Source organism: Neomonachus schauinslandi, chromosome 13, assembly GCF_002201575.2.
Source record: "Neomonachus schauinslandi chromosome 13, ASM220157v2, whole genome shotgun sequence".
Lineage (NCBI taxonomy): Eukaryota > Metazoa > Chordata > Mammalia > Carnivora > Phocidae > Neomonachus > Neomonachus schauinslandi.
Window position 1 is genome coordinate 66,334,363 of NC_058415.1, and position 16,878 is coordinate 66,351,240.

Genomic DNA, 16,878 nt, shown 5'->3' on the forward strand with positions numbered 1-16,878 from the left:
ACAGACATTTTTCCAAAGAAGACATCCAAATGGCCAACAGACACATGAAAAAGTGCTCAACATCTCTCAGAATCAGGGAAATCCAAATCAAAACCTCAATGAGATATCACCTCACACCAGTCAGTATGGCTAAAATTAACAAGTCAGGAAATGACAGATGTTGGAGGGGATGCGGAGAAGGGGAACCCTCCTACACTGATGGTAGGAATGCAAGCTGGTGCAGCCACTCTGGAAAACAGTATGGAGGTTCCTCAAAAAGTTCAAAATAGAGTTACCATATGACCCAGCAATTGCACTACTGGGTATTTACCCCAAAGATACAAATGTAGGGATCCAAAGGGGTACGCGCACCCCCAATGTTTATAGCAGCAATGTCCACAATAGCCAAACTGTGGAAAGAGCCAAGATGTCCATCAACAGATGAGTGGATAAAGAAGAAGTGGTATATATATACAATGGAATATTATGCAGCCTTCAAAAGGAATGAGATCTTGCCATTTGCAACGACATGGATGCAACTGGAGGGTGTTATGCTGAGCGAAATATGTCAATCAGAGAAAGACATGTATCATATGACCTCACTGATATGAGGAATTCTTAATCTCAGGAAAAAAACTGAGGTTCGCTGGAGTGGTGGGGGGTGGGAGGGATGGAGTGACTGGGTGATAGACATTGGGGAGGGTATGTGCTATGGTGAGCACTGTGAATTGTGCAAGACTGTTGAATCACAGATCTGTACCTCTGAAACAAATAATGCATTATATGTCAAAAAAAAAAAGAAGAAGAAGAAGGTAGCAGGAGGGGAAGAATGAAGGGGGGCAAATTGGAGGGGGAGACGAACCACGAGAGACGATGGACTCTGTAAAACAAACTGAGGGCACTAGAGGGGAGGGGGGTGGGAGGATGGGTTAGCCTGGTGATGGGTATTAAAGGGGGCACATTCTGCATGGAGCACTGGGTGTTATATGCAAACAATGAATTGTGGAACACTACATCAAAAACTAATGATGTAATGTATGGTGATTAACATAACATAATAATAATAAAAAAGAAAAATTATGTGGTGTGTGGCCTAGAGTTAACAAAAATATTAAAGATAAAAAGAGTTAAGGGCGCCTGGGTGGCTCAGTTGGTTAAGCGACTGCCTTCGGCTCAGGTCATGATCCTGGAGTCCCAGGATCGAGTCCCGCATCGGGCTCCCTGCTCGGCGGGGAGTCTGCTTCTCCCTCTGACCCTCCCCGCTCTCATGTGCTTGCTCTCTCTCAAATAAATAAATAAAATCTTAAAAAAAAAAAAAAAAAAAAGAGTTAAAAAAAAGATAAAAAGAGTTTAAAGAGGTGGAATGACTATTTAGGACTCTATTAGGATTGACCTTGTATTATTTCTGGAATAAAAAGAAAAACAAATTCTCAAGGAAAGGTAACTTTTCTGAGAACTTTTAGACATATTCTGATTCCAGCCCTAACTTACGTAGAGGCCATCAAATACAGCTATATTCAATGAGTACTCCAAGAAATGTATAACTGAAGATTCTCTTTAAGTGAAGATAATTGGGTTTTTAGAATGTGCAGAAGTCAGGGACTTTATCTCTAGAGAATCCTAAGTTTCTGACTCATAACCTTAGGGATTGAAGAAGTTTGTAAAAAATAAGTGCTAAATTGACTTCCAAAAGAAGCCGAATCTCTTGAGTAAATGTCAACTTTAGCACAAGTAATGGGAAACTAGAGTTGCATCATGGATCTTTATTTTTAATACATTTTATTTCCTTGATTCCTTCTTATGAAAATTCATGTACAGACTAATTGCCTGATTGTAGCTATTCTTTCTCACATTTCTTTTTAGGAAAGAGAACAACTGTCTTTCAAAGTGAGACTCTTCAGGTTTCATCTGAGAAATGCAAATTAAAATCAAATTCCTGGAAATTTTTTCTATTACTTGATAGAATGGAATGGTGTGGATGAGTTTAAAACCTAATCAGGAGGTAAGATAAAAAGAAAAGTTTTACTGAAATTATTTCAAAAGGAAAACATCCTATCAATAAATATAAAGATTTTTTTGTTGAGGTGATCACTGCTGGTGGGATTTTGAAAGTATGTATATATATGTAAAAGAAAAAATATAAAAATCCAGGCATCCTCTTCAACAGAATATTATTTAAATTCTTTTAAAAATCCCAAAATAGGGCGCCTGGGTGGCTCAGTTGGTTAAGCGACTGCCTTCGGCTCAGGTCATGATCCTGGAGTCCCGGGATCGAGTCCCGCATCGGGCTCCCTGCTCGGCGGGGAGTCTGCTTCTCCCTCTGACCCTCCTCCCTCTCATGCTCTCTGTATCTCATTCTCTCTGTCTCAAATAAATAAATAAAATCTTTAAAAATCCCAAAATAGTACATGAAAAAGAGACTAGTGAGGAAGAGGAAGTTGCCAATGACCCTTATAAGTAATAGGTGAATAGCTACTGTATTCAAGTTTCTAGTTCACTAAAATCTTAAGTAAAAATTATCTAGAGAAAGAGCCCACAATTATTTATATATTATTCACACATAAACTATGCTCAATAAGGGTTTGAGGAAACATATAACTAAAGGTGTTTACAGTAAAAGTAGGATTAGAAACAAAAATATGTAATAGAAGGCTGAAGTAATTATAACTGTTACTCTGAACTGTAGGTGTCCAAGGCAAAAGAAGAAATATTAATTTTTTTTGTGTTCCCGTTTATGTAACAAATCAATTCTACCACTCTGGATCTTAAGTGTCCATGCTAGACCTGAAAGGAATTTTGGCTTTTTCTTTTTTCATTTTAACTCATTATTGTGGATAATGTCTTCATAAGTGGAAGACAATAAATGCCTCAATGCTTTCAAAAGATTCCAATATATTTTTATGTGTGTATTTATCATATGGATCCTTGAAAGTTAAGTGCTTCATATTAAATCGTGGTTTAATAAGAAGAAATTTTATAAATAAGTAAACATAGTATAGTGCTAAATCAGGCCTGAGAATCAAAGATAAGAGTTTAAATCATAGTTCTGGTATTGATCACCTATAAGATATTGAAAACCAGGTGTTATATGGAAGCGTTGAATCATTACTACACTGTACACCTGAAACTAATATTACACTGTATGTTAACTAACTGGAATTTAAATAAAAACTTATAAAAAAGATACTGAAAGTTGTACTTAAACTTTGGAACTTCTAACTCATTTCCTCATTGGTAAAATTTATAATAATATTTGGATTGTTTTGAAGATTAAATGATAAAAAATTGTATGAGGTGCCTCATACTAGGACCTCACATGACAGTTTCTCTTCTCTTTGTAACCTAAAATAATACATCTTTCCTTGTGGTATATTAATTGAAGATTAGAGTTTATAAAATCTATAAATTGAGAATCAGCAAATCCACTGATTTTTTATAAAGTATCAGTTGTCTTAATTGATATTTTTAGAAGAGCTGGAGAGAATAACAGGATTATTTCCTCTAGTGAGAATCTAGAGTGCAGATAGTGTTTTTCACTGAAAAATCTTAGTACTAATCTAAGTACTAAAGTACTTAGTACTTAGATCTTCAAGTATCTAAGCCAATAAAATAAAATGATACAAAGTTAGACAGTTTCCTTCTAGAAAGTTAGAGAGCTTGACTTCTGGCTTGGATGAAAAGTCACAAACTTTCCTTAGGTCGCTTACAACACTAAAACAGTGCCAAGATGAAGTCCCAGGGCATTGAAACACAGAGTGGTTAATTCTTGTAAAACACCAGGGTTTGGGAGAGGGGGATGAGAGGTTTTAGGATCCAGGCCAGTTCAGATCCTTTAAAAATAGGAATGTCTCTTCTAAATGATAATTCTGGGGGTGCCTGGGTGGCTCAGTCATTAAGCATCTGCCTTCGGCTCAGGTCATGATCCCAGGGTCCTGGGATCGAGCCCTGCATCAGGCTCCCTGCTTAGCAGGAAGCCTGCTTCTCCCTCTCCCTCTGCTTGTGTTCCCTCTCTTGCTGTCTCTCTCTGTCAAATAAATAAATAAAATCTTAAAAAAAAATAAATAAATGATCATTCTGTTCCAGGCATCAATAGTCTGCAATCTCTTTTGATAACATATGATTAGGTCAAGAACTCAAGTTCCTTATCTTGGTGTACTTCCTAAAAACAAAAAATACTGTTACTTGGATGATTTTGAGGGTAGGGATTATAAATGCTCTCTTCCACCAGAAATAGTAGGTTCCTACCAATAACTGCATAGGACACATCTCTACAGCTCTGCCTCAAAGTGTAGTTTCTAGACACTTAAGATAATCACTGTACTACTTAAACTGTTTTGACATTTTTTTATTCTGAGTTAATTTTCCTAACATAACTGGAACCTGCTTCAGTGTTTTTCTCTTTTTTGATAATATTTTTTATTTATACATATTTTAGAATTTTGGGTAATTCAGAAAAGTAGAAGAAAGTTCTCTAATATAACCATTAATGTTTTGGGTATTTCTTTTCAGTCAGTCTTTCTATTCTGTCTAGGTTATCTTGGTTTAGGTTTCAGTTTTGCAAAAAATGCTGTTGTTTTGTTTCTGTTTCACTTAATCATTTTAACATAATGTAAACATCATTTTTGTTTTAATACAACATCCTCACAAATGTCATATTAATAAATGCATAATGGCCCCTCAAATTAGTATGCTATGATTATTTAACAATTCCTGTGGCATTAGCTAAGAATGAAAAACTGTTTCAAAAGACAATATCTAATAATGGCAAAGATTTAGTAGAAATGGAATTATCCAATATACACTTTGCATGGAAAGAAACTATCAAGAATCTTAAAAATCTTCATTCCCTAGTTCCCAGGAACCCATTTAGTGAAGTAAGCTAAAATGAAGAAGATTGGTGGTTTCTCTTATAAATGTTTGCAAGTGAAGTTTTTTTATGGCAACTATCTCTGAACTGTCAAGATACTAAATGCACACCATCATTACTTCCTGCAAGTAATTTCCAAATAGGAATCAACTTGTCCCTAGAAAAGAAAAGAGGGTATCTGGCATGATTCACATCCTTCCTGAAACAACAGACCCCAGACAACCAATGGTCCTTCAAAGCCCCTATCAGACTTTCATTTTCATATTCAGAGTAGGTTGAGATATATATCTACAGTCATTCAAATTCCAATCTTAATACCAAATAGAAGTATATCCTGGCCTACTCAACCCTTCCTACCCTCTTTGTAATGTATGCCTACAAAGTATGGTACAGCTTGAATTGGAGGGGAGTCCTCCTTTCCATAGCCAATAGACATATAAACATTGTATATGCTGATTAATATGTCTCACCATCATAAGCTAGAGTTGTCATAGAAAGCACGACCTGTTGGCAAATGACTATCACAGAGAAAAACGGCAAACTCTATACCAGAAACACAGCCTTGTTTAGAAACACTAAGTAGAAACTCATCCATTGGATCAATTCTTTTCTTTCCTCTAGGGATATTTTTTTACAGATGTATTTATTTATTTGAGAGAAAGAGAATGTAGGTGGAGAGGGACAAAGGGAGAAGGAGAGAGAGAATCTTAAGCAGATTTCCCGCTGAGCAGGGAACCGACGATGTGGGGCTCAATCCCACAACCCTGAGATCATGACCTGAGCCAAAATCAAGAGTCTGACACTTAACCAACTGAGCCACCTAGGTGCCACCCTCTAGGGATATTTTAAAGTTTGTCAGAATACCTTGGGAATGAAAAGGTGTTTTCAAAATTATGTTCTTTGATTTATTTACTATAAAAAAGAAGGTCATCTAGTAATATCTACTCCTTAAATTTTTCAAATTAAAGTTATGTGCTCCATGCTCTATGATACACAACTCAGATGACTGAGCTGACCTCAAATTCCTTTTCTGGAACATATTGACCCTAATTGCAAATTTAACAAATGGAAAAGAAATGACTTTAATATGGACAGAAATAAAAAAGCATGTTCTTTTGTATGCAAATTGGTTGCTTGTATATCTAAAATCTAAGAACACAAAACTGACTGCAATACACTCACACAGATATCTCAACTCCAAATCCCAGAAAGTGTTCAGTTTTTCATTTTCTACTATTCAATTAGTCCTATATACAATGGAAGCACTAGTGACACTCTGCAATAGTATTGGAGAGAGATGGTCTAAAAGGACTCGCTATTCGTGTGGGTTCTCTAGTCAGCAGCAGCAGCATCTGGGAACATGTTAATAAATTCAGATCTTAGAATCTGCTTCAGACCCACTGATTCAGAATCCTTTACAAAGATTCCCCACACGATTCACCTATATACTAAAATTTAGAGGCACTCCACTGGACAGGTGGTTTACTTCCACATTGCACATTAGAATCATCTGGAGAACATTATTTTTTTTTTAAGATTTTATTTATTTACTTGAGAGAGAAAGCACGAGAGAGAGAGCACAAGCAGGGGGTGCAGCAGAGGGAGCCAGAGGGAGAGGCAGGCTCCCTGCTGAGCGGGGAGCCCGATGCGAGGCTTGATCCCAGGACCCTGGGATCATGACCTGAGCTGAAGGCAGACGCTTAACCAACTGAGCCCCAGGAGCCCCTCTGGAGAACATTATTTGAAAAGATGTCTGATTCCCACTCCTTAGACAATTTACATAATTTAGAGAGGGCAATAGCCTGTTTAAAAAGAGCAGGTGATGTAAAGTCAGAAAATGCAGATTTGAATAGTGGCTCACTCATGTTTTTATATACATTTTACCTCTATGAATTTCACTTTCCTCAGATAATTATAGTGATGATAAAATGAGTAATATGTGTGAACATATTTATAAATTATAAAGCCTTAAACTAATGATATTGTTAATGATTGTCATGAAATAAAATCAAATACACAGATATTTTTTAACAGATTAGGCACAGCCTCTCCACAATAATGATATTCAAAGTGGGATCTGTGGGTCCAATGAATTGGAAATAACAGATGTTTGTTAAAAATGCAAATAGTTCTTCCCTGCCTCAGAACTGTGTATCACAATCTCAGGAAATGGAAAAGAAGAGAAATTCAAAAAGCTAAACTGACAGCTGCTACCAGCACTCCGCTAGTGCTGACACGCTTGGCTGCCCCTCCTCCAATGATCCCTTACTGCATATGGGAATATGTACAGACTTGTTAAACTCACATGCACTTTTCTCTTCTGGATCACTCCAGGTACAAAACAGTAAAGTGGACAGGATGAATTGGACTGACATTGAGTTCATTCTGCAGGGACTTTCTGAGTACCCAAGAGTGGAAAAACTCCTTTTTGTGATGTGCTTGATGATGTACCTGGTGATCCTGCTGGGAAACAGCACCTTGATCATCCTAACTCTTCTGGATTCCTGCCTCCATACGCCCATGTACTTCTTCCTTGGTAACCTTTCCTTCCTAGACATTGGTACACATCCTCCTTTATCCCCTCAATGTTGATACACTTCCTATCACAGAAAAAAACCATCTCCTTCACTAGATGTGTTGTTCAGATGTCTGTCTCCTACACTATGGGGTCCACAGAGTGTGTGCTCCTAGCAGTGATGGCATATGACCATTATGTGGCCATCTGTAACCCTCTGAGATACTCCATCATCAGCAAGGCACTTTGTATTCAGATGGCAACTCTCTCCTGGGGATTGGGCTTTCTCAATTCACTGACAGAAACTATTCTTGCAATACGGTTGCCCTTCTGTGGAAAAAAATGTCATTAATCACTTTGCTTGTGAAATACTGGCCTTTTTCAAGCTGGCTTGTACAGATATTTCCTTGAATGAGAGTACTATAATGTTGGGCAATGTAATATTTTTGTTTTCTCCATTACTGTTAATTTGTATATCCTACATTTTCGTCCTTTCTATTGTACTAAGAATCAATTCAGCAGAAGGAAGAAAAAAGGCCTTTTCTACCTGCTCAGCTCACTTAACAGTAGTGACCGTGTTTTATGGGACAATCCTCTTCATGTATATGAAGCCAAAGTCCAAAGACTCTGCTTTTAACAAATTGATTGCTCTGTTCTATGGAGTAGTCACTCCCATGCTCAATCCTATCATCTATAGCCTGAGAAATACAGAGGTGCATGGAGCTATGAGGAAATTGATGACTAGACAGTAGTTCTGGAGGAAAGGATGAGAAACTTACCTCTTTAAGTTCATGCACAAAATAAGCCCATAGATGTGAGACATAGGTTTTTAATATAAACAGAACAAAAGAAATAAAGATCATATGTAGCATCACAGAATTTAGGAGTTGGAAATAAATTTCAAGATAATAATCTAACTTCACCTTTTTATAAAAATGACATAAAAATGTAGAGACAACTGGTATAAGAAGTGAGAGTAAACTTTAAGGAATAAGAAAAGAAATAAAATTAGGCTTTTCCAAAAAAATCCAGTACAGATCTTCTTCAACTGATGGGGTTATGTCCTGATAAACCCATTGGAAGTTGAAAATATCATAAGTAAAAAATGCATTTAATACATCTAACCTACTGAACATCATAGCTTAGCCTAGCCTACCTTAAACGCATTCAGAACACTTACATTAGTCTTCAGTTGTTCAAAATCATCTTGCACAAAGACTGTTTACAATAAAATACTGAATATTTCATACAATAATAAATTATATGAGTACTATACTGAAATTGAAAACCAGAATGGTTGTATGGGTTCAGAATGGTTGTGAGTGTATCAGCTGTTTACCCTTCTGATCACGTGGCTCAGACTGGAAGCTGTGGTCACTGCCTAGCGTAACAAGAGAGTATCAAGAGCTACCATGTTGCTAGCCCAGGAAAAGATCAAAATTCAAATTTCAGAGTATGGTTTCTACTGAATGCATATCGCTTTCTCATCATCATAAAGTCGAAAAATCCTAAGTCAAACCATTTTAAGTCAAGGACCATCTGTACCTTTGTCTACTGAACAAGTAAAACACATATTTTTCAGCTCCCTTTTGAGAGAACTACTTGAGTTTTTCTGTTTGTCTGTTTAATACTGATGTTTGTTTTACCCAAGGACTTGATCTGGCCCCAACCTAATTTTTCAGGTATCTATTTCCCCTTCTTCTTTCCTTCCTCTGTTTCTCCCACCCCCTTTGCACAATGCTATGCTCCATTCACTATTAGTTCTCCAATTATATCATGTTCTTTCCCTACCTAAAGACAATAGCATATGCCCACTTCTTCCCCCTCATCACATTTCTCTTTCTATGGTAACAACCTAGCAAACTCATTAAAGAAAATTCAAGTGTTCGATCTTCTGCAAATCCTTCCAAAACTTAGTTAGTTATTCCCTCCTCTATGCTGCCTTGAACTTTACCTCTGCTATGGTAATTTTCCTTTTATACCAAATCATTTATTAGATTCTGAAATCTCCCCAATGGCAGAAATCACTGTTCTCTGTATGAAGTCTAATGTCAAATAAATTTAAAACAGTAGGCAATAATTAATTACTGAATTAACATTTTTAAAGAATAGTAAAATATAGGGGCACCTGGGTGGCTCAGTCATTAAGTGTCTGCCTTCGGCTCAGGTCATGATCTGGGGGTCCTGGGGTCGAGCCCCACATCAGGCTCTCTGCTCAGCGGGAAGCCTGCTTCTCTCTCTCCCACTCCCCCTGCTTGTGTTCCCTCTCTCCCTGCATTTCTCTCTGTCAAATAAATAAAATCTTTAAATAAAAAAAAAAGAATAGTAAAATATAGTCCAAGTACTTGATATAATACAGTGAGATAAGAGAACTTGAATTTATGTATTATTTCATTGACTAAACAACAAATTCAAAAGTTTTTGATAAAGTATCAGCTAATTTTAAATGTATGGAAATATAAGAGCAGATAAAACATTTGGGCTGGGTAAGACAAAAATCGTATCAGTGTATAATTATTCTCTAATAAAAAATTGCTGAGAAAAAGATAATATCAATTGTATAAATCCTTCTTTTTTTTAAAGATTTTATTTATTTATTTGACAGAGCAAGAGAGCACAAGCAGGGGAACAGAAGAGGGAGAGGGAGAAGCAGGCTCCCCACCGAGCAGGGAGCCCAATGTGGGCCTTGATCCCAGGGCCCTGGGATCATGACCTGAGCCGAAGGCAGACACTCAACCATCTGAGCCACCCAGGTGCCCCTGTATAAATCATTCTTAAAGAATACTGACAATTTCACTTTTTCAGCAGCAATAATTTCATTTTAAATATTTCCCTTTTAAAAAAAAACCTTTGAAATTGCTAGTGAATAATAGTATGCAGTTTTATTTTTTTATGTGATATCATATGTTTATATGATATATAGTTGAGCTGCCTGGTACAGTGTCACAGCCTGAGCTGGATGAGGAGAATCTATGCTAACGGGCCACTCAGCAAAGGTTTCAGCAACCAAACAGTGTTCAGGAGGGCATCTTTGCTTGTTCTGCCCAGCATGATGTTTTGGAGCCTGATGGAGTAAGTGAAATATCAACATGAAAGGGGGGCCCAATTCAGGTTGTCAGAACCCAAGTAGAATCAAGAGGACATCCACACAGGGAATGACTCAGCTCAGATTGTCAGAGAAAGACAGAGGGAGAAAGAGATAACTTGGGGTATTTTATGCTTATATCCCTAAGTACTACCAGAGCGATAGGCCTAGACTTACACTAACAAGATGTTGCTCAATACATTTGAAATCACAGGTAAATTCAAACTAACTGAAGCTACAGTCTAGCCAGAAAAAGATCAAAAACTGACTGTATCAAAGTGATAAGCCTATCATCCTAGCTGACTGACAGGTGGTCTTTTGGAATTAGCAAATATGAACTTTTAAATAATTACTATAAATATATTAAATAAATCATTCCCATTTCATAGAAGAGGAAATTAGATTAAGATGTTTAATAAATTGCCTATGATCTCTAAGCCTGTATAGAAACCAAAAAAAAAAAAAAAAACAACACTAATTCATTACTCTAGATCCGAAGTGTATTATTCCTTCACCTTTATCACAGCTCTGCCCAATCACAGGAAAACAAAGCCAACAATTTTATAGACAATTGTCCTAAATTTCTCCCTAGATGACATCATCTACAACTAGGGATCAATTTCCATCTCTGTGCAAAAGACTTCCCAACGTATGTATAGCTTTAGTTCTGATTTCTTGCCTGGACTTTACTAATCTGTCTTCTCCTGTAAGTCTGACCATCAAAGCACAGCGAACCAGTCAACCAACTTACATCCCTATCTTGGTGAAGTCATCATCCTTAAGCTTCTCCTCTCATCCAATCAACGGCTGTATCTGAGATCTTTCACTTAGACCAATGGACCAATCATCTTCGATGACCATTTATTCATACCTGAGAAATCACATCAGCCCTACAACCCTGTAATTCCCATATTCATCCTATTTTCTTCATCCCATTGCTTTCTGGATCCAAGCCATCTCAACAATTTTATTGACTCTGGCGACAACTTCATGATGAGCAAATAAGTTTTGCACACTGAACTCACATTTAGTCATCTGGTCCAGAAAGTATATACAAATGCTACAAATGCTGCTGAGTGTACAGTTTTTAATTCCTTGTATATTGTGGTTTATATAATAGATATATTCATGTATTTCAATAATTCACACCATTTTAGTGGGTTTGGGGTATTGTATATCTTATAATATACATATCAGGTATTTTCTTTCTAAGAGCTGATAGGTTCATTTATACCCTTGGATTTAAGAAACTAGGTGTCAGGGGAAAGAACAATAAAAAAGGGAAGGGTACTAATAGTTTCAATGAGACATCCTGTAGCTTATTTAAATTTACAAAATAATGTCAGCATTCTTTTTTTTAAAGATTTCATTTATTTATTTGACAGAGAGAAACACAGAGAGAGAGGGAACACAAGCAGGGGGAGTGGGAGAGGGAGAAGCAGGCCTCCCGCAGAGCAGGGTGCCCAATGTGGGGCTCCATCCCCGGACCCCCGAATCATGACCTGAGCCGAAGATAGACGCTTAACGACTGAGCCACCCAGGCGCCCCAATAGTGTCAGCACTCTAAGACCAACAACAAACTACTAAACTCTCTGATTTTTTTTCCAGACTGGCACTCCTACCCATTTCTATTCAGGATACATTTGTACAGACCTTTTCCATGTGTACATAGACATTCACATCACACACATCTATCTGCATGCACAAATACATCCACACATGTAAAACATAGTTACACTTTGTGGAATATGCAATTTCTTCCATTAAATTTAGCTATGCTGAAAAAGAGGTTGTACTAGTTTTCTAAAGCTGCCATAACAAAATACCACAGATTGAGTTGCTTAAACAACAGAAATTTACTTGCTCAGACTTCTGGAGGCTAGAAGTCCAAGATTAAAGTGTTGGCAGATTTGATTTCTTCTGAAGCCTCTCCTTGGCTTGCAGATAGTCACCTTCTTGCTATGTCCTTTCCTCTGTATGTGAGCATCCCTGGTGAATCCATGTGTGTCTAAGTTTCTTCTTATAATGACACAACTCAGATTGTATGAGGGTCCACAATGACAGCCTCATTTTAACTTAATCACCTTTTTAAAAGGCCATATCTCCAAATATAGATACATTCTGAGGTACTGGGGGGTTAGAGCTTCAACATGAGTTTTGGAGGGACACAATTCAGACTAAAACAGAGGTTAATCATAAATTAGCTAAAAAGTCTACTATAGGCATTACATTTGTATATTACATGTACAAAATTTTGAATACTAACAATATACTAACTTAATGTTTAAAATTATACTTACACTCTATAACCCAAAATAAAAATTGAAATTTGTCATCACGAGAGCTATTTGCATAAGATTTCAGATATGCTTATGTAAAAGGTATTTATATTATTTTAGTTTCAGTAGTCAAAGAGGAAACTTAGGAAATCATACATCTCACTTAAAATGAGTGTGTTCCTGGGGCACCTGGGTGGTACAGTCAGTTGAGCATCTGACCCTTGGTTTCAGCTCAGGTCATGATCTCAGGGTCATGAGATTGAGCCCCATGTTGGGCTCTGTACTCAGTGTGGACTCTGCTTAAGATTCTCTCTCCCTTGCCCTCTGTCCTCCCACTATGCTCAATCTCTCTCTAAAATAAATAAATCTTTTTAAAAAATGAGTGTCTTCCCCCATTATCCCAATGTTCTGTTGTGTATTGACCACTAAAACATCCCTCAGGTTAATGTTTATTGATATTATTTGCTACTGGGGATTAAAAAAGCACAAAGAGGGTTCCTAATCAGCAATTTTTTCACAGCTGTTTTTACGTCCTTGTTCCGTAGACTATAGATGATAGGATTCAACATGGGGGTTAATCCAGCATATACCAAAGCTATAAATTTATCTATTTCCTGTGAATCTATGGCCGAGGTCTTCAGGTACATGGAGAGAGCTGTCCCATAGAACAAAACCACCACAGTCAGGTGGGCTGCACATGTTGAAAAGGCTTTGCTTTGACCACCCACTGAGCTGATTCTCAGAATGTTGGAGAGAATGAATGCATAAGATATACAAATGTGGAGCATCGGCATAGGAAGAAGAAGTACACTGATCACCAGCATGATTAACTGTACCCTGGAAGTGTCTACACAAACCAGTTTCAACACAGCCAGAATTTCACAAGTGAAATGATTGATGATGCTATTTCCACAGAGAGACTGATGCAGCACAGACATTGTTTCCACCAGGGCAGTGAGGCAGCCTGTCACCCAGGAGCCAGCTACAATCTGCACACAAACACTCTTGTTCATGATGATGAGGTACCTCAGGGGGTTGCAGATGGCTACATACCGGTCATATGCCATCATGGACAGGAGCACACACTCAGTGGACCCCATGGCAAGAGAAAGGTACATCTGAACGGCACATCCTGAGAATGAGATGGTGTTCTTTCCTGAAACAAAGTTTGCCAGCATTGGAGTGAGAGCAGAGGAGGTGTACCAGATGTCTAAAAAGGAGAGGTTGCTGAGGAAGAAGTACATGGGTTTGTGTAGGTGGGAATCCAGGACAGTGATGGAGATCAGAATTATATTACCCAGCAGGGTAATTAGGTACATCAGCAAGCACAACACAAATATGATGACGTTAACTTTGGGGTAGTGAGTAAATCCCAGAAATATAAAATTTGAAATGACTGTCAAGTTTGCCTTAACCATTTTATTCCTTTTTGTTTATCTGCAGTAGTGAATAAAAATATACATTGTATATATTATAAAAATTAAATTCTACCAACTTTCCAGGGGTGTTTGGTAGGGGTACTTTAAAAGGATCATTATTCTGGCAATCCCATATTAATTATTTGTGCATTCATTCAACATTTATTGAATATACTACAAGTCACTGAAGATCTAGAGTTGAATTACATAAAAAGCTGCTCTTGGGCAACTCACAATAGAATATCACATAGTCAAGTAACTAAATAATTACAAGAACATGATATAAGCATGCCCTAGGGTACTAGAGAACACAGAGAGTAAGAATCCTAACTCTATGTTGGGGATGTGCTCAGTGAGACAGTTTGAGACTTAGTTTAATCAAAAAATGCATTAGATTTAATCGAGGTAAGGACAGAGATCTGCTGGGGAAAGAAAAAATTTTTGTAAAAGTTACATTGATGAAGGATTTAATTGCATTTCATAAACCTACTAATTATGTAATACAACAGATGAATATGCTGTACATTAAGGAATATAAACAGAAGATAAACATGCATCCAATCACTATAGTACCACCTAATTTCTCTCTTCAGGAAGGCATTTTTGAGTATGGAATATCCTGAACCCACACTTAGAAACAAAGTAATTTTCAAAGTTGAGTATTTTATATTGCAATTCAAATTACTTGTGCTGTCTCACAACTGGTCACGTATGGAGACCTGTTTAAAAACCACTGTCCTACAAGTGGAGTTCAAATGAAATCAGTCACAAGTACTCAAGCCTCACATCCTCATCATTGCCTACTTCTCCCTACTTCTCATATCCCAACACTCCACTTTCACACTCTGGTCTGAAACAACAACCAGCACGTAGTTTCTCATACTTACCATGCCATTTTATATTTTTATGTCTTTAATCAACAGTTTATCTCCATGGAGTAGCCTTTCCCCCCAGCTCCAATCTGGTCTTTCATGAATATTTATCCAGTCATCAAAACTGTATGCCACTGTCTCAAGTACAACTTCGTTCTTTGTACATACTTATGTTACTCAAGTATATCACACCAAACTATAGCCATATATGCACATCCCAATTGCTCCCACCCCTGGTAGAAGTGAGCTTCTCAAGAGCTTGTTCCCCATAATACTAGCAAAGTAATAACTCACATTTAAGATTTTTAATAACACACCACTGCCTTGAACATGGAAAGCTTTTGATACATATTCAAATAAGTACATTTTCAGTACAGTTCTCCATGTCAACATAAAAGCCTGAAGATTTCTCAACTTGTCATTTACATCTGCACTCTTATCTTTAACATTAGAGAAACTAGTTCATTTAAGAAACAAAGATGACGATGGGGCGCCTGGGTGGCTCAGATGGTTAAGCATCTGCCTTCGGCTCAGGTCATGATCCCAGGGTCCTGGGATCGAGCCCCGCATCGGGCTCCCTGCTCGGCAGGGAGTCTGCTTCTCCCTCTCCCTCTGCCTCTCTCTCTCTCTCTGACCTTCATGAATAAATAAATAAAACATTTAAAAAAAAAGAAAGAAACAAAGATGATGAGCTCTTAGCTTTAAATATCTGATGTAGACTGAGGGAGGTGGGGAAGGCAATGACCACTTGTACTCTTAGAAGAACTTGTAGTGCTTCCCAAACAATTACCTTCTGTAGGGTTTTAGAGCACTGTCCTCTGAGTATGAGACTTGGACTCTAAATCCAACCATGCTACTTACCAATACATACAATTAGACCAACCGCTTGGCTTCTTTGAAACTCAGTTTTCTAATCTATACCAGGAGGATGAAAATTCCTAAATTAACTTGTTTTAAATTCTCCCTCCACCACCCCAATTTCATGAACTATCTAATATTTCAGAGAATCACAAAGAGTTTATGATTTCATGGTCTCCCTGCTTTCTAGAACCACATTCACACTGACTCAGATAAAAAAACTTAGCATCTTCTTTATAATCTATTGAAATTTCAACCCCCAACCATGGATGAATATGAAACATTTTACTGATTATTTCCAGAAAGGTTAATGTTAGAAATTTCTGCTCTTTTGTCCACTTTGGGCAGCACACACCACCACTTCCACTGAGGCTTTCTCTATTGTCTTTCCCCACCCAGCACCCAATTTTCTTGCTCTAGCTCTGGATCCTCTTGCCTTCCCCATTCCCTTCTTTCTTCACCACTCTCTTGTCCTCTCTCTCATAAACAAAACAATGAGGTCTCTTTTTCTTATGCAGATTGAGTCCCCACTCATTCCCTTACCCTTATCTCATATCCTTTTAAGAGTCTCACCTATCCTAAATCATTTTATTGAGATACTTCCTTTAAAATGACTTCCGATTCCAGTACTAAAATAAATGTTTTCTAACAAACTCCCCTCTTTCTTTCTCAATGTCAGAGCCAGAACAGACTCAGAGTTCTAATCCAATCCTCTTATTTTAAAGTTGATGGACGCTTGAAGGCATTTAATGATTTATCTGAGGTAAATGAGAAAATCAAAAGCATAAAGCCAAAAGTCCTATCCCATATTCAGGACTCATTTCAACTCAGTATTTTTCCTACCAACTAGTATTTCTTTTTAAAGTAAATATCTCTACTCTGGTTTCCTGGCCTAGCTGAGACCCATTAATAAGCTTTATAAATCTGAGGATACAGAAAGAAATGGATAATGTCTACTTGCATATACCTTAGCACATGTAATAAGCATCTTCCTTTTTGATTAAT

General features: G+C 37.4%; 1 protein-coding gene and 1 pseudogene across 1 annotated transcript; one reads left to right on the forward strand and one right to left on the reverse strand.

Moving 5' to 3' along the window:
* Positions 1-7,120: 7,120 nt before the first annotated feature.
* LOC110581709 lies at positions 7,121-8,113 on the forward strand (annotated as a pseudogene).
* A 5,070-nt stretch (positions 8,114-13,183) lies between these two features.
* On the reverse strand, positions 13,184-14,143 carry LOC110581708 (olfactory receptor 13F1-like). Its single transcript, XM_021691617.1, has one exon. The coding sequence runs from the start codon at positions 14,141-14,143 to the stop codon at positions 13,184-13,186; it is 960 nt and encodes a 319-aa protein (XP_021547292.1).
* Positions 14,144-16,878: the final 2,735 nt, after the last annotated feature.

Excerpts from the sequence above, each read along its gene's own strand:
- LOC110581708 (XM_021691617.1), bottom strand. The coding sequence starts at position 14,143 with ATGGTTAAGGCAAACTTGACAGTCATTTCAAATTTTATATTTCTGGGA.